The sequence below is a fragment of the Pagrus pagrus genome (assembly GCF_965226575.1).
Source record: "Pagrus pagrus genome assembly, chromosome: 3".
Classification (NCBI taxonomy): Eukaryota; Metazoa; Chordata; class Actinopteri; order Spariformes; family Sparidae; genus Pagrus; species Pagrus pagrus.
Window position 1 is genome coordinate 16,005,162 of NC_140187.1, and position 25,925 is coordinate 16,031,086.

General features: G+C 40.4%; 2 protein-coding genes across 2 annotated transcripts in view; one reads left to right on the top strand and one right to left on the bottom strand.

The window, feature by feature from the left end:
• The window catches only part of kcnb1 (potassium voltage-gated channel, Shab-related subfamily, member 1), a 40,279-nt gene extending 20,532 nt beyond the window's left edge, over positions 1-19,747 (top strand). Inside the window, exon 3 of the mRNA XM_084349458.1 lies at positions 12,010-19,747. Within this exon, the coding sequence (XP_084205584.1) occupies positions 12,010-13,932 (1,923 nt within the window). The 3' untranslated portion in view covers positions 13,933-19,747. The remainder of the gene's footprint in view (positions 1-12,009) is intronic.
• Positions 19,354-24,756, bottom strand: LOC311255187 (somatomedin-B and thrombospondin type-1 domain-containing protein). The gene is made up of 5 exons (XM_084349460.1): positions 24,475-24,756; positions 22,759-22,950; positions 22,212-22,290; positions 21,907-22,089; positions 19,354-20,230 (listed from the first exon to the last, which is right to left on the bottom strand). The coding sequence occupies exons 1-5, from the start codon at positions 24,707-24,709 to the stop codon at positions 20,113-20,115; spliced, it is 807 nt and encodes a 268-aa protein (XP_084205586.1). The 5' UTR covers positions 24,710-24,756; the 3' UTR covers positions 19,354-20,112.
• Between the last annotated feature and the right edge of the window lie 1,169 nt (positions 24,757-25,925).

Below are 25,925 nucleotides of genomic sequence, written 5' to 3' on the forward strand. Positions count from 1 at the left end.
CCCCCAGCATCCCCTCCACCTCCTGACATGAAAGACAGCCCGCAAACGAGTAATGTGGACATGCTATGACGTGCATTGCAGAAATATCAATAGGGTACATATGACATGAACAGATTTGAACATATCCGTGCTTTGCGTAAATGTAAAATGGCAACATTTCACTCTGGCGCCTGACCTGAAACTGCATATGTTTCATGTGGGAATTGAAAGCCTGACTGGGGGATGGGGCTTAATGATTTGTCAATTATCTTCTAGCACATTTATGTACATTAGCACAGCGCAGAGCCTCCTGTACATGCTGCAGTAATTGAATTAGACAGCGTAAACCTATATTGTGCTCATCCTCTTCCATACAGTATGTTCTCTTTGACCTAACAGGTATTAAAAGCGCATTAAGGATGGCTATTGACTTAGTTTGTGACCGATACAACGGAGGCTGTTATAGGTATAAAAACCATGTGCTGATAGCTGTCCAATTACCAAAACTTCAAGGATTTGCATGTTAATCTGAGTATAACTCTTAAAGGGATTAACAGCACTGAAGCTGAATGGCCACTGATCTGGGTTCTCACAAACTGTGAAAAATGGAGTCAGTGCAATGTTACGCTGTTAGTAAGTAGAATATCTGCAGTAAGCACGTGTTTGAGTTCAGGATTAAGGAGAGTAATAACTCTGTGTACTGCTGCTGCTCCGTGAACAGAATGCGTAACATTCACATCGTTCAGTCTCGGTCGCTCAAGTCTCGGCTTTGTTTTCCAACGTTTTTGTGCTCTCTCCGTTTCTCTCTTTTATTTTCCCTTTCACTGCCATCGTTAAAATGTTTAAAAGTTCACTGTCACCGTCACCATGGCAACTGTCATTTCAGTGATGCTGAGACTTGCAGCTGCCTTCTATTCAGGCATCATTGTTGATTGACTGTGTGTGTGTGTGTGTGTGTGTGTGTGTGTGTGTGTGTGTGTATACAGAGGTTGCGTGTGTGTTTCTCTGTCTGCTTCTCTCTTTGCGTTTCAAATCAATGCTTCTCTCATGTTTACATTTTCCTTCTGTGCTGCTATGTGCGGAGTATACTGTGACGTTCTCTGATTTCTGTAATAAATAAACCATCATGGACTGCAAGACCGTGCGAACTGCATCACATTCACTATTAGACTACACGGGAGCAATATTCCTGAACAATGTGATAGACTTGCCTCTTTATGTATTTAGTGCTTTCTATATGCGAAGTGCAATGCATAAGCTCATTGCTAAGGGAGTTTTTTTGTGCAGATAGGAGACTACAATGCGGATGAGATTAGATTCTTCTAGACATTTAATGGACAGCAGAAACCCTCCCCTCTTTAACTGCTCTATGATATTTCCTCAATTCAGAAATGCCTCTACGCAACACTGACTAAGCTATCTTTCATCTCCTTCCAGTCCTTATCATTGCTGCATACTCGGGGTCGAAATTCCTGATGAAAACAGCTGCCTTTGGTGCGCCAGACTAGACCCTATACTGTTTCTATTTATATGGCCACCGTGGACCAGCCAGAGTTTAAATATAGATGCTGAGTCTGGATCCTCTTCTTCATCTGAAAAGCATGAATAATTGAAAGGGAGAGGAGATGAGGTGGGATTCATTCAGGAGATGGAACGTCCAGGCATAGATTTCCTACCTACATTAGTAGTTTACTGAATGGGGTTGTGGTGCACTTTGTGCATGAAAGCACTGCATGAGTTTGGGAAAAGTTTGCCCCTAAAATGGCTTGTTTCCCACTTTTCTTATGGGCTCAAAGTACATGGTGTTTTCAGGCGCTGAATAAGAAAATAGGATGAGAATAAGAGAGATAACTTTAACGCTTTAATACTCCTCCTATATGGAATAAACTCAGAGCTGAAGCAATGCTGTAATGCAACCTAATTAAATTTAGTTTAATTCAGTGGTCTGAGAGACACCCACATGCGCAAACTATTAAGCAAATGTCTCTTAACCATCATATAATATTTAGAGAGACAGAGACTTATGCATGAGTAGCTCCCTGCCAATAAAGGAGTTTAGAAGTGCAGTAGTCTTAATCTTAGAGAGGCAAGGTCATGATCTTAAGTCACTAGTTTGAATCTTTAGGCCAGTGCATCTGTGTAGAAAGCAGAACAGGCAGTAGCTCCAGTGATACAACTTATTCTTTCTGGCAAAGATGTGGGAGGCTAAGATAAATGAGGCGCTGCTGTTCAAAGTTACAAGTAGACGTGATGTAGGGTGGAGAGACTACAGCTGAGCCACTGCAAGTGTGTGTGTGTGTGTGTGTGTGTGTGTGTGTGTGTGTGTGTGTGTGTGTGCGTGCGTGTGCATGTGTGTGTGTGTGTGTGTGTGTGTGTGTGTGTGTGTGTGTGTGTGTGTGTGTGCATGTGCATGTCTGTGTGTGTGTGTGTGTGTGTGTGCATTTCAAGCTATCATGCTGGGGGAAATGTGGAAGACACAGTCTCCTCCCGTCTCCATGGAAACCCCATCTCTTTCACAGGCAGAGAGGCAGAGCCCGTCTACATTCTGAATCAGGGGTGTGAATTATTCCACATTATTTAGCGCTTATATTATTACCCTCTGTACAATCGACCGCTGACTATAACATCTTGATGGAGATGAAGATCGATAGTGTGGTTTTGTGATGCCTGTTAATCTTTACTCATTTGATTTATGTGTCTTTTATTTAGCCAAGAATATCCCGCTGAGACACAAGATCTCTTCTTCCAAGGAGTCCTGGTCAAGATGGGAGCATAAGCATGTTAGAATATGCACAAGACATGCATAAAAACAACACAAGGGAAATAGTAGAACAAGAGAGGCATACAGGCCAGCATACCAGCCATATCCATAACATGTTCCACCTCAAGTCAAGGATTATGTAAAACAGCAAAATGTTACCTACACAGCAGATAAGAAAGCAAAAGTGTGGCGTACAATTAAACTTGAAGGAGGATGCTTCAGTAATTGTGCACTCTTTCACATTTAAACGCACACTGTTTTCAAAATGATAAAAAATTGAGCTGTAGTGCAATAACTCTAACCCATAACGTATTGAGCAGTCTAACAAAGGGAGCACAGCACCCGAAAACAGCATATTCAGACAAACAAGAGTAAAAACCTCAAGATTGGACAAAGACTGTCGAGCAGTACAGATGGTTCAAAGCTGGGTGAGCTTTAAATAAGGTGGAAATCAGGGATGGAAGGAAGGAAGGAAAGAGGGAGGGAGGGAGGGAGGGAGAAGAGGACTCTGTCAGACTTGCAGGTCCACGTAGCCACCTCCTGTCGAGCTTCAAGGGGGTTGTCATGGTGACAGTGGCTGGCAGTCGAGGCTGCATGGTATCCCTGTGGCCTCGGATGTGGCTCAGGGGATGATGGGAAAGCAAGTCAGCTAGTCAGGGGATCTTAGTGATCAAGAAAGACCTGGATTTACTCACCCGAAAATAAATACACCTTCACCAAAACCTCTTCCGTCCATGCTTATTTAAGTGTTAAGTGGATGTTTAAGAGTATAACCTGCAATTATTAGATAGGTCTGGTGTGTTTCCCTAGGTGAGTGCTGGCACACTTAACAGAAAAAGGTGTTGGGCTCACAGGAACATAAGCTTCCACTGCTAAAGCACAGCGGCGTGTTTGTTGCTCCTGTTGCTGCTAATGAGAAAGGTGCAATCTGGAGCACTGGGAGTCTGGGAGTTCCTGAACTGTAACTGGGGACGCAACCAAACTAATACCATGTGAGAACGCCACTGACAGTATAAATAGAGCTTCCTCCGCATGTGAAAAGTGAAGCCAATGGGGAAATTCCAAGACCTGCACTTTTTCTAATGGCCAGCAGGGGGCAAAAAAAGTTGAAAAACAAACATCATATGTGTAATTCATGGCACAATTCAAGTGGGATCAAAACATTATTTGTCTTTCTCCAATCACTACCAAACATGTTTTTTCCAAAATAAGGTCCTGTGGTGATCCATCAGAAGGGGCACTCTATAGAGGCGTGGCGATCTGTATCCCTCTAAGCTCCGCCCTCTCGTCCAAAAATGGTTATTTCTGGTTCCAAATAACCAAGATGGCGATAGCTATAAAACCAAAGTCGAGGCTTTAAATCAGTAGTCCAGAAATCAATGATTAATGTGGGTTTACACTTGGAGAACCTGAGCTGCACCTAACACAGGATGGCTGAACTAAACAAACAACTGACTCAAGAACACACCCAAAACAAGAACCAGCAAACATGCAGAAAAAAGTAATACAGTGTTTGAAAGAAGACATGACAACAACTTTTTTTTTTTATTATAAATGAAAAGTTGAAGTCTTGCTCCTTTTAAGACATTCAGTGGTTGTGCTGCTTACAATGTTATATATTCTGGTCTACTATGACCAGTAGCTAATGGCTAACGTTAGCTAAAACAGACATTAGATAGATATTGCTGTGTAACTGACAATATTTAGACAGTTTACTGTTACTTTAGACCTCTTCTTCTGCAACTGCTAAACTGTTTTAGCATTAGCATTATCCCATATTCATTAGACCACTTATGGCAATAGTGGCTTAGATCTGTTTGAAAGTTACAGTGTAACACTAAACCGACCCAATTTGCTGTTTAGTTCACTCTCATCAACCTTGTTTCCAGCCATACTGTAGTAAGGGGTTGTTTGCAAAAAAAATCCCGGATAGACCCCTTGTAAGCTTCCACTCCTCAAACAGACAAGGAGTAATGACTAGCTTGTGGACATATTTGTGCATTTAGCAAAGATCCCAAATATTTCCTTCTGGAGTTGGTGGAAACCAAAACAGAGGTAAAAGTAAAGTGAATATTGAACTTTTATTTGAGGTGGGGCAACAAACACGACTCCGAGAGAATGCTTATAGGCAATGTTCTGCAAACATCTTCACAATAACAACCTGATAGAGAGATAATACGCTAATGTTGCATTTACAGGTCTTTTCACTGCCCCCATGTTAATACTACTTAGAAAAGGCCCGACAGGATTCAGTGATTTTATAAATTCTATTTCTTATTTTAGTTTTTTATTAGGTGATGCCTCGGTGACTACTAATTTCCTTCAGCTCTGTGCTCAGATTCAGTTAAGTTTATAATATTGCTCATTTTTTAAAGTATATATAAAACATGCAGAGTTCAAGGTTCCGTCCCTCTTCGACGAGTGCCGGGTAGACGGATGAATGGACCCGACCCTGACAAAACCAATGTAGCACAAAGAAAATTAATCACAGCTGCTGGGACAGAGCCAACATAAAACCAGGCCATTGTATCTGAATGAGGGCTTGTGGAAGAACAAACAGCAAGCACAGCTACAGGAAGATGCCCAGGAATAATTGTAATTGAATGAGTTTTTCTCCCCCCGAGCCCCGAGTGTCTCCGGAGAGCTGGATGTGTTTGGGTGTATGTATAGTGTTTGAGCCAATAGTGTTTGTGCAATGGCTGTCATGTCATATTCCCTCTTCCATATATATGACATAATTTATCTCCCACATATAATTCAGAGGAGAATGTCACAGGGCTGTGTGTGTGTTTGGGTGTTTTTTGCGGGCGTCTTTCACGCCAATTGTGTCCTGGATATCTTTTCAAACAGGCTAATGAGGGCCGGTGTCACCTTGTCCTAGAAGATAGGGGGGTCCGCGCAGACTATTGTGTCTGCTGCTGAGCCACTTGACGATGTGCCATGAGAGACACAAACCAGTGTGATCTGGCTTTGTTTAGAGTCACAGTGGGATTTCCTGTCAATCTGCTCTCTCTCTCTCTCATCTCTTGCACACACATTGTCTTTTCCTCTCCTCTAGATATAAATATCTCCCTCCCTTCATCTTTCCTTCTCTTCAGTAGGCCACCAAGGAGCATTCAGTGGGAGTCACTCTCATTATTTGTGTCCATGCAATCTAGTTGCGCTAATGGAGTATTCATCATGCTGAACTTTGCGTGACATAAGTGACATAATTTAGGGTGTGGCTGCTGTTAACATCTTTTTTGTTATGTGTGCGTCTTGGTCCACTGAGAGTCTATAAAAAGACTCTAATTGTGTTGGTGCCATTGCAATCATGTCCCGAGCTCCATTCAACCTTTTCCTAGACATGTGTGTTTGTTCGCCGACTCCTTTATGCGCACTGAAAGGTTTATCTCTGATTTAAAAGTGCGGTAGTTTGATGTAATTAGCGCCCAGGATAGAAAGAGATCAAGCAAGGCAGTGTGAGAGAGTGCACAATGTGTAGAGGCAACAGGGGACATAGGCTAGTGGGAAATGCGCAGGGTTTCCTCGTGGAACTTGACCTCATAACCATAATGTTACACAGAACCATCATTAGCGACCTTTTTATAGCTACTCAATCCCATTACCTCTGCCCTTTTTTTTGTCCTGCTCTTCTGTAGCCGCAAATCACCCACAGCTTCACGATTTCAGATGTGCTAACAGCATGTCTCCATCCTTTTTCTGACTCATTACACTTTTATTGTGTCTGGTACGCAGTTAATGAACTTGAAGAGGTTGTTTTTATAAAGATAGGCACAACCTCACACCGAGATATTTGTAACAAGTGTAAACCTGCCATGATCGCACCTATTAGTTTGTGGACAAGTGTTTGTGAAACCTCGAGTTTGGCATAGAGTACGTCAGGAATGAGCCCTAAAACCCAGAAATCAGTTCACATTTTTGCACTTCCATTTACCTCGTCTCATAGGTTTGGGTTTTTGGTTTGAAAAATCATTAGTAGACCGTTTACTGAGCTAATAAATCAAGTGAGAAGCAGGGTCATTTTCTCATAAACTTACATACAATCACACTTTCTTTTGCAACCAGTGGATTTGCCCCCTGCTGCCGATCAGGAAGAATGCTGATTTTGCTTCAATTTTAAGACCAGAAAACTCTGTCCATATTTTATACTGTCTGTGATTTGTAAAAATAATTTTCTCCTTAAAAGCGTCACAGTTTTCCATACGTGACAGCGCTTCATCCTCTTTATCTACCGTCCCTCTCCAGTCCCAGCACCTCTCTGCCCCTCGAGTGTTTCATTCAAATAGATTTTCTCCAGGGCAGGAGGAAAGGAGCACAGAGGGAAGAAAATAAACAGATAGGGTCATTATTCATGTCTGCCGTGACGCTATGGCAACAGTGTCCTCCTCCTCTGATTGGTCGTAGATAAGGTTGCCTCTTTAGCCATCACTTTTACTCTTGGGAGTGGACTCCGAATTATTAGGCCGTTGTCAAGGCTGGCGCTGTCAGTTAACTCCTAACAACCATTGCTATTGCCCTATTTCTGCTGCTGTGCCTTAATTTCCTCTGGAAAATATAAAGGGAAATCTTGTATCATGTGCCCTGGCCACAGACCAAAGTGTTTACACATGTGACTGTGTGTTTAGCCAGTAGATCCAGTTCATGGATGAGGTTTTCATCGCAGGGTGAGGGTGGGAGGAGGGTTTATTATGCATTGTGTTGTAATTCAAATTAAATCACAAGGAACTAATTAATTTCATTCTTTGAATACTGAATATGTCTTCTGCCTACACTGCATTGTTGTCTAAGCTGCGCTCTTTTTCAGAGAAAATATTTAACTATTCTCTGATTTACTTCAACATGTAACATCCAAACCTCCTTCGTGTGGGCTATTGCCAAAACAGGCTCTATGTTCCAGCTACAGCCTCCTACTCATCCTCCAAGTTGTGCTGTTCGGTCCTGTGTCAGGATTTCTTAGAATCGTTCAGGGTTAATATAATGAGTACAGTAATTCTGTCCTTGGTCCACTAAAGGAACAGGTGAAGTCAGTCTGAAGCAGGTGCATTCAGCATGGATTATGGAGGCACAGTTACATTTTGCTAGTCAGTAATCGAAATGTTAGTGCTTTGTTGTGTAATACTTGTGCAGAAGCATTTAAATGGTTATACACCAGAATGTCAGAGCATATGGCAGTTTATGATAAATATGCACAGTTTACACGGTTGGATTATTCTTGCTCTCACACCTCAGCACTAAGATCAGTTGAAAGTTGTTGAATTTGTGCACTGAAAGCTGATTTTGGAACCTCCTTATGTAACCATTATCAATGGGATACACACAGGCAGTAGTCAGTATCACACATGGATTTTTTAAAATATGAAATAATGAAATAAACCCTTCAAAATAATTATTTTAAATTGGGAGTTGCATATTTTTACAGACAACCCAAATGGAAGCCTGATGAATTTCCGGTGCTTACAGAGCCAAACAATTTAATGGGTCATTAACCCTCATAATACTGCCAAAAAATGAAGTCAATTGGGGAGAAAAAGATACTTTTTCACTTGTTCCACGTTGGATGATGCACTGACATCTTTTTTCATGGTTTATTCAGGAGTTCTGAGGACTTGCTCAAATGTAAACTGTTCAGTAAGTAAGCCCACTCACCAGGATACAATGTTGGCAGTATAGGGTTAGGGTTAGGGTTAGGGTTAGGGTTAGGACAACCACTGATGGACGTGGTTTGAGTTTTTGGTTTAGTTATTTCCTGTTTTATTTTGTAGTTCTCTCCTCATGTGTCATGTTTTGCTTTTCACTTCATCCCTTTGTCCTTTTCCCACCATTTTACCTATGTTTCATTTGTAAATTAGTCCCTGTCTATTTAAACCTATGTTTTCCTCTTAGTCTTTGTCAGTTTGTTGTTATCATGTGACTATGGCATTCCTGTTTTATAGCCCTACATCAGTCCTGTGTTCCTCGTGTTTTAGTTTAGTTTTTAAAATTTTTGGACTTCTTGAGTCTTGGTTTTGCCTGCTTCGTCTGTTTTCGTTTCCTACATTGCCAGCCTTTTGTTGACATCCTTTTATACATGGATTTTGTATTTTTGTATTTAATGTTTGGACTTAAGCTTTGTTATTAAAGCTTTTGTTTGTTTCCCTGCCTGCCTCCTTGCGTCATGCGTTTGGGTCCCTCTTTGTGTTAAGCATAATACTGATTTGTTAGTATTTGTACTTGTCATAGGCTATGCACTACCTTGACGTTTCTACAATACGTGATATATCACATTCACATTATGTGTTTATGACTTGAGTTTTACATGGGGAGATTGAGAGGATAGTGGTGGAGTTACAGGCGAGGAAGGCAGTTTCCAGGTTGCATATCAGCATATATAAGCGTGACGCCAGTGGATATTTTTAAGGAGACTTCAGGACATTTCCAGCTGTATTTGTGGCAACAAAAATCAGTATTTCAGAATAACAAACAAAAATCAGTATTTTAAGGCAAAACATGATCTTTTCCTAACCCTGACCAAGTGTTGTTTTTTCCTCACCTAACCAGACCATAAGCACAGCGCTGTCGCAACATAAAACATACAACTGAACCGAAAGAATTTCAACATGTCCATGGTTTGATACAAAATACATTGTCGACATTTCCTCTGGCAATTGGGTTGAGTGAGAGGTCTTACCAGGACTGTGGATGACGCTGAGTGACTGTAGTGCTTCAGCAAATATACCGACATTATTATTTTGGTCTGTTTTCAGTAGAAAAATGTTATTCTGTTAACCTCCCTCAGGGTGTCAGCTGTCTCGGTGCCTGATATTTTCCTCTTCTAAGTGAAGACAAATATAATTTTATGTGATTTCGTAAACTTTTAAAATGTTACATTTAGTTTGTAACATCTGTGATTTTTTTTTAAAGAGTCTCAACTTTAACAGCACACTTGAAAAATCTCAAAATACAGCCTAGTTATTAACTCTGTTTACTGTTACGAGTGTCTTTTATCTGAGCTGTACATGAGGTTGATGGAGTATCACAGGACAGATAGGAGGGCAGCGTATCCTCTGGTATTTCTCACTGTGGTATAAACTGTAGGTGTAGTCACTTATTCAGATCAAACAAGCTCAAGCTTCAAGAATAATACACTTCAAAGCAAAGACTGTGTTTTTGTTTACACTATGAATGATGGTTTGAGAAGAGATCTGTCATACGGTGCTAAAAGAGGTGTAGTCTATCACTGCATACTTGCTTGTTAGCATGATTGGTGGAGTGTGAGTAGTGTGTGTGTCAGGATGCTGTTTTATGACAGACTTCCCAGTTCTCTGTGAATCAGGCAGCAACTAGTGCAGTGGATTGCGGGGACATTCTGCTCCTATTAGACTACTGCCTGTTCATTTTGATGCCGTGGTGGTCTCACAGCAGGGGGGGGGCAAGTGACAGCCAGTAACAGGCATCCTTCCTCTAAATATAGAAAGACCGTGAAAGGGCGAAACTTGTGTAAAATAGCACAAGGGTAATGTTTAATAGCTCTAGTTCCATTTTACAGACGGAGCCCTGAAGCCTTTTCACCTTGTTATTTATCTAGCATTCACCATGTCACTGATCTGGTGGAAATAATAGGCTGTTTGCCTGTTGCAACTTCGTGCACATTTCAGTGGTCAGGAGGGCATTCAAAGGCTGTGTGATCATACAGTACATGACCTGTTTTTAGTTTCTTGCTTCTGTTTGACTGTACTCATTCTTGAGGCTTTTATGCTTTTTATGTTAGCTCATTCTCAACCTAAGGAGTTTTCTGTAGCCATAGCGACATGGCTCTGTATATGGTAATGTCAATTGGTCCTCCATTTTTGATCCCAGATATCTCAGTAACTATTTGATGGATTGCCATGACATTTCATACGAGCATTACTGCTCCCCAAATGTTTGATCCTAGTTTTCTCTAGTGCCACCATTAGATTTACATTTTTGGTTTTGAGTAAAATATTTCAACAACCATTTCATGGATCACCATGAAATTTGTTACAAACTTTCATTTCCCCCTCAGGAGAAATCGTAATAGTTTTGGTGAGCTCCTGGTTTATCATCTTGCTCTATCATCAGGTCGAAAAGTCACTTTGTCAATTATTAATATTTTTTTGTCTATTGCTAATTAGAAAATGTTTGCATGCTAACATGCTTAACTATGATTGTGGACATTATTCCTTGTGTGTGTGTGTGTGTATGTGTGTGTGTGTGTGTGTGTGTGTGTGTGTGTGTGTGTATGTGTTTGTGCCTGTTGCCCTCAAGCAAGACTGCGACACCACTGTCGTAAATACAAATTTGTCAGTTGTAATGTAGGTGCTAACTATAAACAAAACTCATTACATCATAACAATGTTATGTGTTGAAAACTTGTATGTTGAAGTAAACATGTATGTAAAGCTGTGATCCTACCCTCTCACTGAAGTTACATAGTGCAGAAACAAGTGATGGGGGTGGCTGAGACAGAGACACCATTCACCCTATTACAAGACACTGTACCATCGAAAATGATTTTGAAGCTGTTTTTTTACTGTAGAAAAACCTACATAATGTTGCTTTAAGGTCATCCTCCTGAAAAAGCCCAGTCTTTTCTCATTGGCCAGCTCTCTCAAGCCTGAGCAGGCACCGCCCATTGTGTCTGCATCAGCTCTGAAGATGTTTTTCTAAACACAGCTGTGCTGCGGGCATTGCTGAGGGTGGTCAAGTCAAGTCAATTTTATTTATGTAGCACCAATTCACAAAAGTTATCTTATGACACTTTGGAGTGGAGTTGGTCTAGACCATACTCTTTAATTAATTCATTCATTCACAGAAACCTAACTACCCTGCTTTATATTGAAAACAACATGGAAATCTCCCTTTCTACATTATGAAACCTTTAAATTTCATTTTTGGAAAAGCACAAGTCACATAAGCTGTATTCTGTAATGCTTTTGCTTTTGTTTATAAGTTGCTAAGCATTATTATCCAGTCCAGCAAACTCACTCATGTGGATAAGCCTGATAAGTGAGTTATGAATAAATAAATAAAAAGTGGTCAATCCAAGTCAATCCAATCCCTTAGCCCTGAGCCAATCACACACTTAGTTAGGCATTTATTGAAGGTTTGTTTAGACTATGTCATTAGAATTCACTTATAGACAGCACTTACTGCACCTAATTTATCTAATTTTGTGTAGGTTGTAATTGTAACTTTAATAACTGATGTATGTAATTCCCTAATTCTGCAATCCTTTCTCATATTACTTTTATAAATGTGTCTTTCAGATTCTGGCAATCATCTCTATCCTCTTCATCGTGCTATCCACCATTGCCTTGTCTCTGAACACCCTTCCAGAGCTGCAGGACACAGATGAGTTTGGCCAGTCCTCAGACAACCCACAACTGGCACACGTGGAAGCTGTATGTATTGCCTGGTTTACCATGGAGTACCTGCTTCGCTTTCTCTCCTCCCCCAATAAGTGGAAGTTCTTTAAGGGTCCTCTGAATGTCATTGACTTGTTGGCCATCTTGCCGTATTACGTCACCATCTTCCTGACAGAATCCAACAAGAGCGTACTGCAATTTCAGAACGTCCGTCGCGTGGTTCAGATTTTTCGGATCATGCGTATCCTGCGCATCCTGAAGCTGGCTCGTCACTCCACGGGTCTTCAGTCTCTGGGCTTCACTCTTCGGAGGAGTTACAATGAGCTGGGACTGCTCATCCTTTTCCTGGCCATGGGTATCATGATCTTCTCCAGTCTGGTGTTCTTCGCTGAGAAGGATGAGGAGGATACAAAGTTTAAGAGCATTCCAGCTTCTTTTTGGTGGGCTACTATTACTATGACCACGGTAGGCTATGGAGATATCTACCCAAAAACTCTGCTGGGAAAGATAGTGGGGGGTTTATGCTGCATAGCTGGAGTACTGGTGATTGCCCTACCTATTCCCATTATTGTAAATAACTTCTCTGAATTCTACAAGGAGCAGAAGAGGCAGGAAAAAGCACTTAAACGAAGAGAGGCCCTAGAGAGGGCAAAGAGAAATGGTAGCATTGTCTCCATGAACTTGAAAGAGGCATTTGCTCGTAGTGCAGAACTGATGGATGTGGTCGTAGAGAAGAGTGAGCGGCCTCATGACAACCACCTCTCTCCAAGCCGTTGGAAATGGACCCCAAAGAGGGCTACATCAGAGACAAGCTCAAACCGTTCCTTCAATGCCCAGGAGTTAAGCTCTCCTAACAAGGCCCGAGCCACCAGTCCCCAGAGGCTAAATGTTCAGAAGCTGGAGGAGATGTACAACCAGATGGCCAAGACACAATCCCAGCCAAACCTCAATGCTAAAGACAGAGGCTCCAGAGCGGGCAAACAGAGGGATGAGATAGAGCTGGGGGCCATCCAAGATCACGGCCCACCTGTGGTAGGAACCAGAGACGGAGTGGGGGACATGAAAAGCTTGTCCAGCATCGACAGCTACATCAGTTGTGCTACGGACTTTCAGGAGAATCCACGCTTCCCCCATAGTCCAGCAATAGATCTTGGCCTCCAGGAAAGCAACAGGTTCTCCCACAGTCCGGCTACAGCTTTGTCCCAGCATGGTAGTGCAAAAGGCCAGCAAACCACTGCAGAGCGTGAGCCCATGCTGACGCCCATGTCCGTCACCAAGCCCTCATACTCAGAGAATGCAAGGAAATTCTTCTTTTCTGGCAACTCCTCAAAAAGCCTTATCCCAAAAGGAGGCTGTCGCAGCGAGGGGGAGTCAGGCCCATCCCCGCTTTCAGACAGCTCTGTCCTGTCAGATCACTCTCTGTTGAGCCCTGAAGTTTCTATCTATACCACTGCCAGTAGCAGAACCCCACCGAAGTCCCCGGAGAGCACTGCCCTGGGCCCAACTGTCTTCACCTTCCACGACTCCTCCATCAGCAAATACATCGACGCTGACACAGATGATGATGAGCATCTCCGAGACAACTCTGACGCTAGTCCCTCAGAGCGTCTTTTGGCTGGTTCAAGCCCAAAACGCAGCATCAACATCAATTACCAGAAAGGCACCAACCATTTAGAAGCAGCCCAAAAAATGCTGGGTCAGAACTGTCTGTTCCCCATTGAAGGGATTCGTGGGGTAGCTCATGAGAACCACGTAGGACCTGAGATGGCACGTAGACCAAAGGTTGAGAGGGGGCGTCAAAACACTTTAGATAAAGGCCTCTGAGGTACAAGTGGAGCTGACAAAAACAGGAAGCTGGAGCCAGAGTGTTTGTGTTCGATGGAGACACCGGACGGACTAAAAACACTCTATAAGCCAGAGACAAAGGAAACAGGGAGAGACGAAGAGTCTCACTGAAACATTTCGAATTACAAATTACCTGAGCATGCCAGTGGGCATTAAGCTCAGGGTAAACATGTGTGGTGAATACTCTGGGAGAAAAACACTTCTAAATTGGAGAATGTCACTGCCCCTCCTTCAACTCATTCCTATTAGCGGTATTACACACCCACAGAACAAAAGCGCACTCCCAGGTAGCCAACTAGTCCGTCCAGAGATCCCTGTGGAAGTTGTCAGAGAAATTAAGATGCGGTTATTAACCGGTGTAACCCATCTGAATGATTGTTTTAGCAGCATGGGGGGATATCTCCAGGAAGAAAATCCCAGCTGCCCACTATCCCATTACTGAGTCCCAGTTCATTTTGTAGTCTTGGACATACAGGAGAGGACCTAGAAGCCTATAAGCTACTTACTTGTGCCCTCCATTCCCAAAACTGGCCTTAGTCATATACATTTCTAGGGGTGTGCATGACTGCATACAAGTGTGTGTGTGTGTGTGCATGTGTGTGAGTGAGTGTGAATGTCGATGGGTGATCTAATTCATCTATACACACTCTTGAGATTGTCTTACCTGATTTATTTTTATATAGATAAGAGAAAGTTCCTTATAGAAATGCGTGATTTGCTAGTCTGCTGTGTCATAATCATTTGTGAAGAGTAATCCTGTGTGAGGTTCAATGTCTTGGCGCAGAGGCTGCAGTTATTGGAGGCTCCAGCCCATCCTCCGTTATAAAGAGCGCTCTTTATTGACAGTATTTTGCTATTCCCTATGTTGTCATGTCATGGTGAGAATGGATGACACTTTTCGATCTTGAGCAGTGGACATTGTTTTCGCTCCTCAGTATCATTTTTAAAAGGATGGTAGTGGACCAAGATTTTTTGATATGGGCTAACATAACAGCCAGAAATAATAAGCTTGCTGCATAAAGCGCACATTTAGGAAGCATGCATGTGCCCAACCAATAGACATGCACAAAAACATGAGACGCTTTTAGAAATGAAGTATATTAATTTTTTTTATTATTTATTTATGTTTACAGCATATGATTATTACTGACATAAAAAAATATATTTCAGTAACAGATGTTCAGCATGCATTGGCCTTCCTTTGACCAACATGAAAGCAGCCAAAGAGATCACACTCTCAAATAATGGAAAATGCATGTATTTGATACTGAAAACAGAGGGTTTTTCCATCTTTACATTGTTCCTTAAAAATAATCTGTTATAGCACTCAATATACACAGCCAGGTTAACCTAACCGTAAGTCAGTTGTAAATCCCCGACCTGATAAAACCCATGCATGAGTACACACACCCACTGAAGATACGTGCAGGTAAGGAAGACAATCTTCAGGATAGATAGATATACTTAGTTTCCATGGTGACAGCCGCTGTCCTCAAAGGCTGGCAGCAGCTCAGCAACAGTTTGTTAATTGGGGCGGGAAGGTCTGGTTGCATGCGTTCAACACATATACAAGAACACACACGGGCATGCACCCATAAAGTGACAGGTGTGCACAGTAGTAACCTGTCAGCAGAACCACTCCTCACTGTGCATATTTATGAGTACTGTGTCAAAGCAACATTATGATGTAAGGACCTTGTGCATTGTTTTGTCTACGTCCAAAACTATGTAGCATCCCATGAAAACTATAATTCCCCACAAATCATTTCTCTATTATCTGTTTATATTAGCACATAGCGGAGAGCAGCAGTCTTACGTAACACAGGTCACTATTAAAACTACATATTACAAGAATGAACATTTACTGAACACAACTGGTGAAATTCCTGAAAGAAACATAACATGGCAATGTAATAGGCAATATGGCCTTAGAATACCATGCGTATACCATGGTCACTTGCCAACGGAAAAAAACATTAACACCATTATCTTTAACATATCTTTATGTGTTTTGTGATCAAAATGTTTTTCACAAGCAGTAACTCTGTTTCCCTGGCAACACCTGAGAGTTTGACTTATTGTTGAAACAATCATTACCATCCCATGAGGTTCTTATGTAATGGAAACGTTGTTCACTGCACCAGTAAATAGGACGGACCTTAGATACGACTAACCAACAGAAGATACACTAGTCCGCTCAGTTTATTGAACCCTTCAGCTCAGCTGCCTCATAGCTAGCTTTATGCTTGCAAGATTCAAAGTCAGTGACATTGCATATGACAAGCGTAGACAAACTATGAATATGATATCACGGCATGTTAAATATGCTAGCTAACCAGCCAATCAGAATCAAGTATTCGCCAGACCATGGTATACATCTTGATATTATGAAATTTACTCAGAAGCACTTCATAAATGTAAGGACTGCGCAACAAAATATAACAATTTTTGTGACCAAATACCTCGATATCGATATTCCGACAATATTGTAGAGATGACTATTTGTACTTTCACCAAATATTAACACAATGACATTTTTGATAAACAATCATCAGTAATGTTGATTTAATGATGAAGTGGGTAAAGGCAAATTTTAGAAATAGTAGAACACTCCGATAAGTTCAGAAAACAATATAATTTTACTGTAATGCAGCCTTTAAAATGAGGAAAAACAACACTTATGCCATATCACAATATAAAGATATTCAAAATCGAAGAGGATAAATAGTCACATATAACAATAACTATAACATCCCAAGCAAACAAAGTAATACATGAATATAGATCTTGCTGTAGTACAGAGAATTAATCACTGTTCACTGTTCACCCCCTCCGTCCCTTAAAACCAAATTCAAAATGTGAAAGTAAAACATTTTTCTAATGCCTTTAAAAAGTTCAAGAGCAGGTATGTCTTATGTCTTCACAACTTTCTATAATTTAGATGACATGAGTGAAGAAGAACCTCACTGCCAGATTTTCAAAGAAAATGGACCAAACCTTAAAACAAAAGAGGTCATTATAAAGGTAGGTGTTGAGTAAAATTGATTCAAAATCAACAGAGGGTGATCTACATAAAATCTTTAGTTGTGCTGTGGTCCAGAGTCAAATCACAAACCCTGATTTCATTTTCTGTTTTAATCACAGAGTTGAACCATTTCATATTGCTCTCCCATAGTGAGAGGAGTAGAGGTGTGAAAGGAATACCAATGACTGTGAGAGGCAGAGCCGAATGTGTGTGTGTGTGTGTGTGTGTGTGTGTGTGTGTGTGTGTGTGTGTGTGTGTGTGTGTGTGTGTGTGTGCGTGCGCGCATGTGCGTGTGTGTGCGTGCGTGTGTGTATGACTGCTGTGAAGCCAGGGCATTAGAGCAGTTTGGCTGCAGCTTAATGGAGAAGAATGAACTGTTTCCGATATGAATGTCTGCATGTTGGGGGGAATCCTGCTTTTGTTTTCTCCATATTCTATATGCAGTCTGATCCTAACATGCAGCCATAACACAGATTGTAATTCCAAGAGAACTCTAGTCATATGAGAAATTAAGATTGCTTTAGCACACTTTTAATGTTTGAAGTGGAGCTTAATTTACAGTTGTGAAAAGTGATGGGAGAAGCATTTTATGAGTCTTATTTAGCACGCATATAATTAGGGATAAATCTGTTTTATGCAGCAGTCACTATGTATTACAGCATTCCTTCTTTTTAGTCACGTAAAATTTGTAATCGTCTTAAATTGCACATAAAGTACTGCAACAAAAAGAAAAAACGATAACTCTCAAAATTATTTTGAAACATAAAATTATGTATCATCTGCAAAGAAATGTCCCTAAATGAAATTATTGTATTTTAAAATGAGGAAATGTCCGATGGCGCAGCAATCAGGTGAAGATACGTAACAAATTTGATTAAAAGCCCACCAATTGGGCGTTAGTTCCTGATTAAAGGTGCATTATGTAATTTTGGGGGATACATTTTAATTAGAGGAGAAAGATTTTCATTGACTGATTTTTCGTGCCTACACAAACTAAATAAACAAAATTTCTTTGTTTTCATGGCTGAATAAACTGAATTATCAAACTGATCTTTCAGAACAACACAATTTCATACTGTTTTACTTTGTTTGGTGGACCCTGCCACCTCTCAAGTTTTAAACAGTGTTCTTGGGACCTTATTTTCCTCTGAAAACAGTTTGTTTATTTGGTTATGGAATATGGAGTATATTTCTGAATTTGTTTTATTACCTCATAGTGCCCCTTTAACTTTCCACTGCATATGTATCTTTATTTTATGAAAAGTCAAGGCCAATGTATGCCCAACATGTGTTAATGTTTTCCTAAGTTGCGAAGACACAAATTTAAGTTATGCATCTCCTGGGTGCATTACATTATTTGACAAAATAATTTGGATCATGACCTTTAATTTTTCTCAGCATTAAGATAAAGGGCATTCAGCTCATGAAGCATCATGTGAGCCTCTGTCCCATCATTTAGGGTTTCTATGTATGGTAGTCAGGGACCATTTTTCACTGAAATATATCTCTAAACAATGATGACAATCAATATTCCATTAATCGGCAGCAAGCAGTATTGTAGAGAACTGAGATTTAATATGGGCACCCATGTGCATACACACACTCACATGAACACACATGAAATCCTGACAGTAGTATGATACTAACCTTTAGACAATGTAGTGCAAAGAAACATCAAGCCTGGTATTGTGATTTAATACCTAGACTGCGATACTGTGACATAATACCACAACAATACACAAAATATTCATTTATTTTTACATCTCATCCTTGTTATTTATTTGGGCACTTTACTTCCCTCCATCTTAAGGGGGCCATTCAAATTAATGAATCTAATGGTATAAAAGAGCTTTTCATTTCAATGAGATCCCTTTGGAAAAATTCCATGTCTAAACTGTCATGCTTTATGAAGAAAACACACTCAAGTGACTTGTTTGATTTCTCATTTATTGACACAGATTCAGATGAAGAGCACAGTTTTCGCAGACATTTCCACCACAAAACTCCCCACTGTACAGTAAATGCATTTAGTTGAAACCTAAAATAGTATTTGGTTGTCACGCTAGCTGCTAAATTTATCTGTAAAGAGGTTCAAGTCTTTTTAATTTCTGTAAGAACCCCATAGGACCCTTTTCGAGGACGTGTGGTAGTTTCCAAAACCCAGTGAGAACCACTGCTTTAGCAAGTAGCCCTATTCCACATACTCTGAATCTAACACTGTATTACAGGGTTGGGGTCGATTCAGGATGCCTTGATGGAGTAAAACACACATCACACATGACACTATAAAAGGAACCAGTATTAGAGCATGAGACAAATTACAACCTAGTACAAATTAAAAGCATAAACTATATTTTTTCTACGTCTCTCAGTGGAATTGACCCCAACCTTGCCTAAGCCATCAGTCTTTGTAAGTACACTGTTTCCAGGGAATTGAAAAAAAAAAGATATTTGAACGACCTTAGCCAGCTCTTATACAATGTTGTTTGTAGGTCCCGAGGTTGTCTGTTTTGTACAAAAAAAAGAAAAAAAAAGAAGACAAATTTTTACCTGTTGACTTTCTATGCTGTTGTTTCTGTATAAATGTTCTATTGTTCAGTGCATGTTGTAACTTTGGCGTTGTGACTGGTTGTGATTCACACAGAGCCAGTACTTGTCATGTAAAAAAAAAAGTGTCTCTATGTCCCAAGATATTTCTATTTCTTAAGAAAAGCAACATTTCCCTTGGATGACTCAAAATGAAATAAATCTGATCACTTTACATTTTGATTAGGATTCACTGACTTTCATTTTCACTGTTAATTAGCAGTTTTTTATGCAACCTTAATTTTAGTAAATGTATTATTAAAGTTGTGCAGTAAGGACAGAACCAGTTATTATGTTCTGACTAAGAAATATGATTTTTTTTTTTTTATTGACACACATTCACCTTTATGAATTAAACATTCACATGTAGTTGCACTGGTCTAGAGAAGAAAAAAATTGGTCAGTATAACTAAAAAAGCACAGGTGAGCACTGACTAGCTCTCTTTAATAAAGCAGATTGTTTGTAATTATTACTGTCAGATTGTTCTTTATGCACATGTCTGGTTAAAAGTGTACTGGAGGGCGGCCAAGGAGAAGGCGGGAGGATGTTAGATGAAGAGGAAGCTGTGGGCTGTTGGGCAGGAGCAGGCCTCCAGCCTCCCCACACGCCTCCACACACCCCTGCATCGAGGGTTTCCCACTGCCTGCCACTGGAGAGACGGTCTTCTGCAGGAAGGAAGGATGAAGGAAAAGAGTTAGATTTCTGTTTAAATCCAAGTGATGAACAATGTTGCCATCTAGTGGTTGTCCTCACTTTTGGCAACAAGATCTGAGAATAGGGTGTAAATTAGTGGTCTGGGATGAAAAACAAACCCTGGATTTGTGAGCTGATACATGTATTGGCACCCTATCCGTCACTGTACCTCTCAAAATACAAACACAGATATTGTGTCAGAAACAATAACAGGTAGAACAGTGTTCTGTCTATGTAGTGCGACAATCTTTATTGGCTGCTCAGATAAGAGCATACTGCAGATATACTCCTGTTTCATTCAAATACAAGCCCACTCAAAAACACCGCCTGTGGATATGGCTAGGGTTACATTCAGGGTGAACCTACCTCAGGTTTAAAGGTTCCCTGTCCAGTTTTGACCTCAGGTATCGCTAAAGGGTATTTTTCTACGAGCGGGTCCCTGTTTAGTTTAGTTAAGTCTCATGCATGTGCAAGAGGATGCACATGCAGCACACATGCACACCAGTGACTATTCCACTGATCTACAGGTGGTGGCTGACTTTATTGGCAATGTAAAGGCAGAAAACAAGCAGACTGCTTGCTAGGAAACAAGGCTGCAAACAATGCAAGTTTGCAACTTTTAAGATAAAATCAGGAAATGCATTCATCACATTTGTGAAACCAAGTATACAACATGCTATTTGATAAATAACTCTGAATGTAAATACAACCTTCGATGTATAGAAGAAAGGACTTCAAATGGACAGCTCTCAAAGACTACATGGTCACACTTTAAAATACCAATATTTGTGTTTTCTATTGTGCTTTTTCAGGTTTTCATTTTTTTATGGTAAGTGACTTATGGTTATACTGATAATAATTTATATTGAAGTATATCCTATCCACAATTTAGAATATATGATAATTTACCTTTTTGTGAAGAGTAAGTAGAGAAGATTGTTCTCCACAATCTTGAGTGTACAGAAAATATGAAGCTGCAGTTAGAAGCTGGTAAGCTCAGTTTGGAGTAAGGAAATGGTAACACAGCTAGCCTGGCACTGTCCAAAAGTATCAAAATCTGCCCTCCAGCTCCAGCTACATATTTCCAGCACAGATGTGATAGTGGAAACAATCTTCTCAAGTGTATTTTCCAAAATGTCAAACTGAACTATTACTCCCTGGCAGTTAAGCAGATACCAATTTCATTGTTTTCTTCACACCTTTGTCAAATTTTCGCTGATTCTTTCCCTCATACAGTGAATTCTTGTTTGCTTAAATGTTTAATTCTTGGACCATGAATCAAAAAAGGCAATTTCCTTCTTTTTATATGAGTTAGAATCATAATTACTTTTAGTGTTTTTGCTGGTAATTACACAATATTTGACTGCCACGGAGTGAAAGGTCACCTTCATTAGTGTAGTGAAGTTATGTTCAACACTGAATTTCTTTACATATGAGCAAAACAAACTTCAAGCTAATTTCATGGTTGAATAAACCTTTAGCTGGGCTTTAAAAACAAATACCTTATCTCTTATGGTTATTAACACTTCCTGAACAACACAAGCTTTAAACTCTGAGGCTTTGTAATGTTACCCGCTAAACATAACTTTTCTTTTTTCTTATTTTTATCTATCGATGTGACAATATTTGCCATTATTTTTGTTGTTACCTGTCTGCGTCATTTTCCCCTCCGTCTCCTGCGCAGTGTGTCTGTCCAGCAGCGAGAGCAGGTGGCTGGCACTCGACACACACATGGTGCCCCTCCCTCAGGTACTGCATCCACTGGGTGTGAGGGCCTCCGCTCTGCTGGCATCCTTTTGTCAGAGAGGTCAACTGAAACTGGACACAATACCTATTTTACACACACACACACACACACACACACACACACACACACACACACACACACACAAACTAATCTCAGGCTGAATTCAAATATGAGTGTAATTTCACATTTTGCTGGAGGCATGTTACCCTATAATGTCGCTGCTGTCAGGGATGTCTCTTTTCTTCCTGGCGTTGCCATAGCCACCCGTGATAATAAGCGCTGGGACTGCAGGGGGAGTATCCGTGATAAGAACATTACGTGTGACCATATGTTGTAATACTGAGGCCACATACATTTACAATGAGCATTTGCTGGTAAGATGTTCGTGAACATAGAATTCTCTGCTCTGTAATTTTCAAATTGAGGACGTGAAGAGGAAATACAGGTAAATCTGCACTGATGAGGTGACGTCTTGTATGGTTTATTTTAAATTTTGAAGACAGAAAAAGCAGGTACGAACAGCTTCGTTCACAGGCACGTTCAGATACGTCTAGTGGCTACAAATCATACTGCTTACACAACTACAAATTGCTGCACACCCCATACATCAGCAGCTCCAGGCAGGTGAGCTGCGAGGTGGGCTGGATAACAACATGAAGTAATTACACCGACTATGATTTTTATTGAAGAATGTCAGAGAATATTGTGATGATCACGTGGACTTGTGGAAGGATCCGGGTAGTTTTTACTCACCAAGTGAGTTGTGACAGTGCCCTCGATGAGTCCAGTACTCTGCACAGCCGGCATGCTCCTCCAGATGGGGACAGGGTTTGCCTGCATTGAGCGGCTCCTGCAGGACGGTCCTGCTCCGCCTGCGGACTGTCGCCCTGCAGGGCTCGGCACAGCCTGACCACTGCGTCCACTCACTCACCACACAGGACACGGCTGATGTGTGACACACATGGAGTATCATTAATTTCATGCTTCAACTGGTTAGGTTTTTATATCAGTGGAGATCAAACCTCTGGCCTCTTGTTAAGATCTCACTATCACTATAAGCATTTGGAAGGACTTTTAAAGGCCAACCAGCCTTCCACAATATAAACATGTATCTTTTAATACAAAACTTTAATAATATAATTTGGTTAAAATTGTATTTGTTACATTTTTTGTTTTTTATCGTTTTCCTGATTTATATGATGAAATGGTGTAACACTTTATAATAACCATCATTGTAAATAGTAAATTGATAGTTAATTAAAATTTAGATAATAGTTATTTCACCGTTAACAAACAATTAATTGATTTATTAACTATTTATTAAGCAATTGCGTATTGTTGAGGTGCAGCTGATGTTCGCAATACTTTATAAGTGGTTAATAAATACTGTGTAGCTCTTCACAAACATTATTTGGATGACCATTATAAACTTGCAACTTAAAAAATGGTTTATTTTATATATATTTAACAGTGAAATAACTATAAATGTTACCTTACAATACTTTACAAATTAATGTTAACATTAAAAAAAATGTTAAACCCTTGAATGAGTTTCTACAGTGATTTATTGTCAAGAGTTTTTAAAGCTGTTAAGTGATATATTTCTATTAAAATAAATGTTAAACAACTCTTTATTCCAATTCATGTCTCTCCTCCATCTGCTCAAAATGCAACAAAAACAAAAAATACATTTTCTGGTATCCCTGTCTACTTTATCCAATCGGGACAGAGAACTCCATAAAGGGGCGGTCCTGTCTGATCGTGAACAGATTGCTAATTGCAAAATGATGTGAAGTTAGCTAAAAGGACAACAACGCTGAGCAGCTTTAACAAACATACTGATGTATGTAAAATAGGCTTTGTTAATGAGGTCCACCTCATGAACAGCAATGCTACAGTAATAATAATCAGATAATATAGCCTTGTTATGGTGCCTAATGACACTACTGATACTTTGAGGAGGCTATTTCTCGTTCATAAAACCATTGAACTTTTACTAAAGTAGGCTACATTTTTTAAAAGGTGCACTGTGTAGTTTAAGAGAAGACATTTTAATCAGCAGAGAAAGATCTTTTAGCCTAAACAAACAAAATAAACAAACTCTCTTTGTTTTCTCTTTGTCAACGCAGTTTCTTACTATTTTACTCTGTTTACATGTGGCGGACCCTGCCACCTTTCTAGCTTCAAACAGTGTTCTGGGGACCTTATTTTCCTCTGAGAACAGCTTGTTTATTAAATTATGGGGAAAAAAAGTTTGTATTATTACCTCATTAATATTGTAAATACTAAAATTCTGAGTTTGAATTTCTTCTCCACAAACTGCATACTGCCCCTTTAATGCATTTTTTTTACAGTGTGATATTGACACTAAACCGTCTGAATGATTGTACAGGTCCTAAACAAATTTACACACTGTAGTGGAGAATATTTCTGTAGTTCAACATGAAATCAACATCAGTACAAACCCACCTGGACAGGCTGTCTCATAGTCGTGGCAGCAGTCCAGGGTGGACCCGCAGGCTTGGTCGCAGTAACAGGAGCCATAGGTCCGGTCAGACCTCCATCCTCTGCTGATGCATGAGGCGTTCCGGCCGGTGCAGCACAGACCCGCATCCCGACAGGCCGACTGACACGGCCCGACGAGGAAGAGAGACACCCCGAGACACACCAAAGTGACAGAGCTGCTGCTCCTCCACACTGTCATCACGAAGCACCACGCACATGGACTGTAGATAGTTTAGTGCAACAGTTTCAACCAGTCCCTGTCAAAGGTTATTCACCAGAGGACTGTCCCTACAATTAACTCCTGTTATGTTCAGTTAGGTCAGAAGTGTCTGCGACCATCAGGAGCTGCTGAAGCTGGTCGGTGAGTTGGAAGTTATTCATGTGTCAACTCTGCATCTCTTAAAGGAACAGTTCACCACATGTAGGTGAAGTAAAATGGACAAGAAAACCCACAAAACTGAGTTTACTGTGACTGTAAAATCAGTTATGCAATAATTTGATTGGATCTGTTATGAATATTAATAAATGCAGGCTTTTACAGTTCATTTGTAACCTCATCAACTGTGTTGTTTTGCTGATCTTGTCCAAGCTTGATTAGAGAAACTGAAAATTAGATTTCCTCCCTCTGCATTTAGATTTTTTACATAGTTTGTCATCTAGAAAACAAGAGTTTAAGCATTAGCCTGCCCTACATTGCCCTTAAATGCTCCGTTGAGTGATGTAGCCACATTACTATACACAGAAAAGAAAAATACAGAATAATAATAATAATAATACTAGAATAAAAGTTAAATATAGACCCCCATTAATGGCATAAATATAAATAAAAGGAAGGATAAACAACAGTAAAAAATTCAGTTTCACTGCCTCACTCTCTCTCTCTCTCTGGACCTGTTGGTGAAGCAGCCAGCTTCCCAGGCCCATGTGTGCCTCAACATGTGAAAAGAGTGGATTACTGAAACTCCTATGGCCGAGGTTATTCATGCAAAAAGAACAACAGAGTTGACAGTGCAGGCCTCAGCTCGAGCTAAGATTCCCATTAGCCTTCTACTGTGTGCGTAGAGGGAGCAGATAGGAACAGAAAGAGGGGAGCGTGGGTGGGACTGAAATACTTATTACACTACCCAAAACACCACACGATAAGAGTTGTGATGTATGGAAGAGAGAAACATATGTATATAAAAGCATAACCACGGCGGCTGTGGTTCTTTTTCCCCATGTGTGTCTGCAAAACTGTGAAGCTTACAGAGATGAGGACCTTGTCAATTTGCTGCTCCAGTAAACAGCACTAACTGGATACAACCGCATACCATAAAGACACCACTCTACCCCCTCTCCGGATTTTATAATATGGCTTTTCATCTCATCAAAACTTTTTAAAGGAAAATTGGAACATTTTCTCACCACGACAATAA

Bases quoted from the DNA above. Each gene is read 5' to 3' on its own strand.
- LOC311255187 (XM_084349460.1), bottom strand. From the start codon at position 24,709: ATGACAGTGTGGAGGAGCAGCAGCTCTGTCACTTTGGTGTGTCTCGGG. The intron at 22,951-24,474 runs GTGGGTTTGTAC...GTCACACATCAG, and splicing joins CTATGAGACAGCCTGTCCAG to CCGTGTCCTGTGTGGTGAGT. The intron at 22,291-22,758 runs GTGAGTAAAAAC...CTCCCCCTGCAG, and splicing joins GCACTGTCACAACTCACTTG to TCCCAGCGCTTATTATCACG.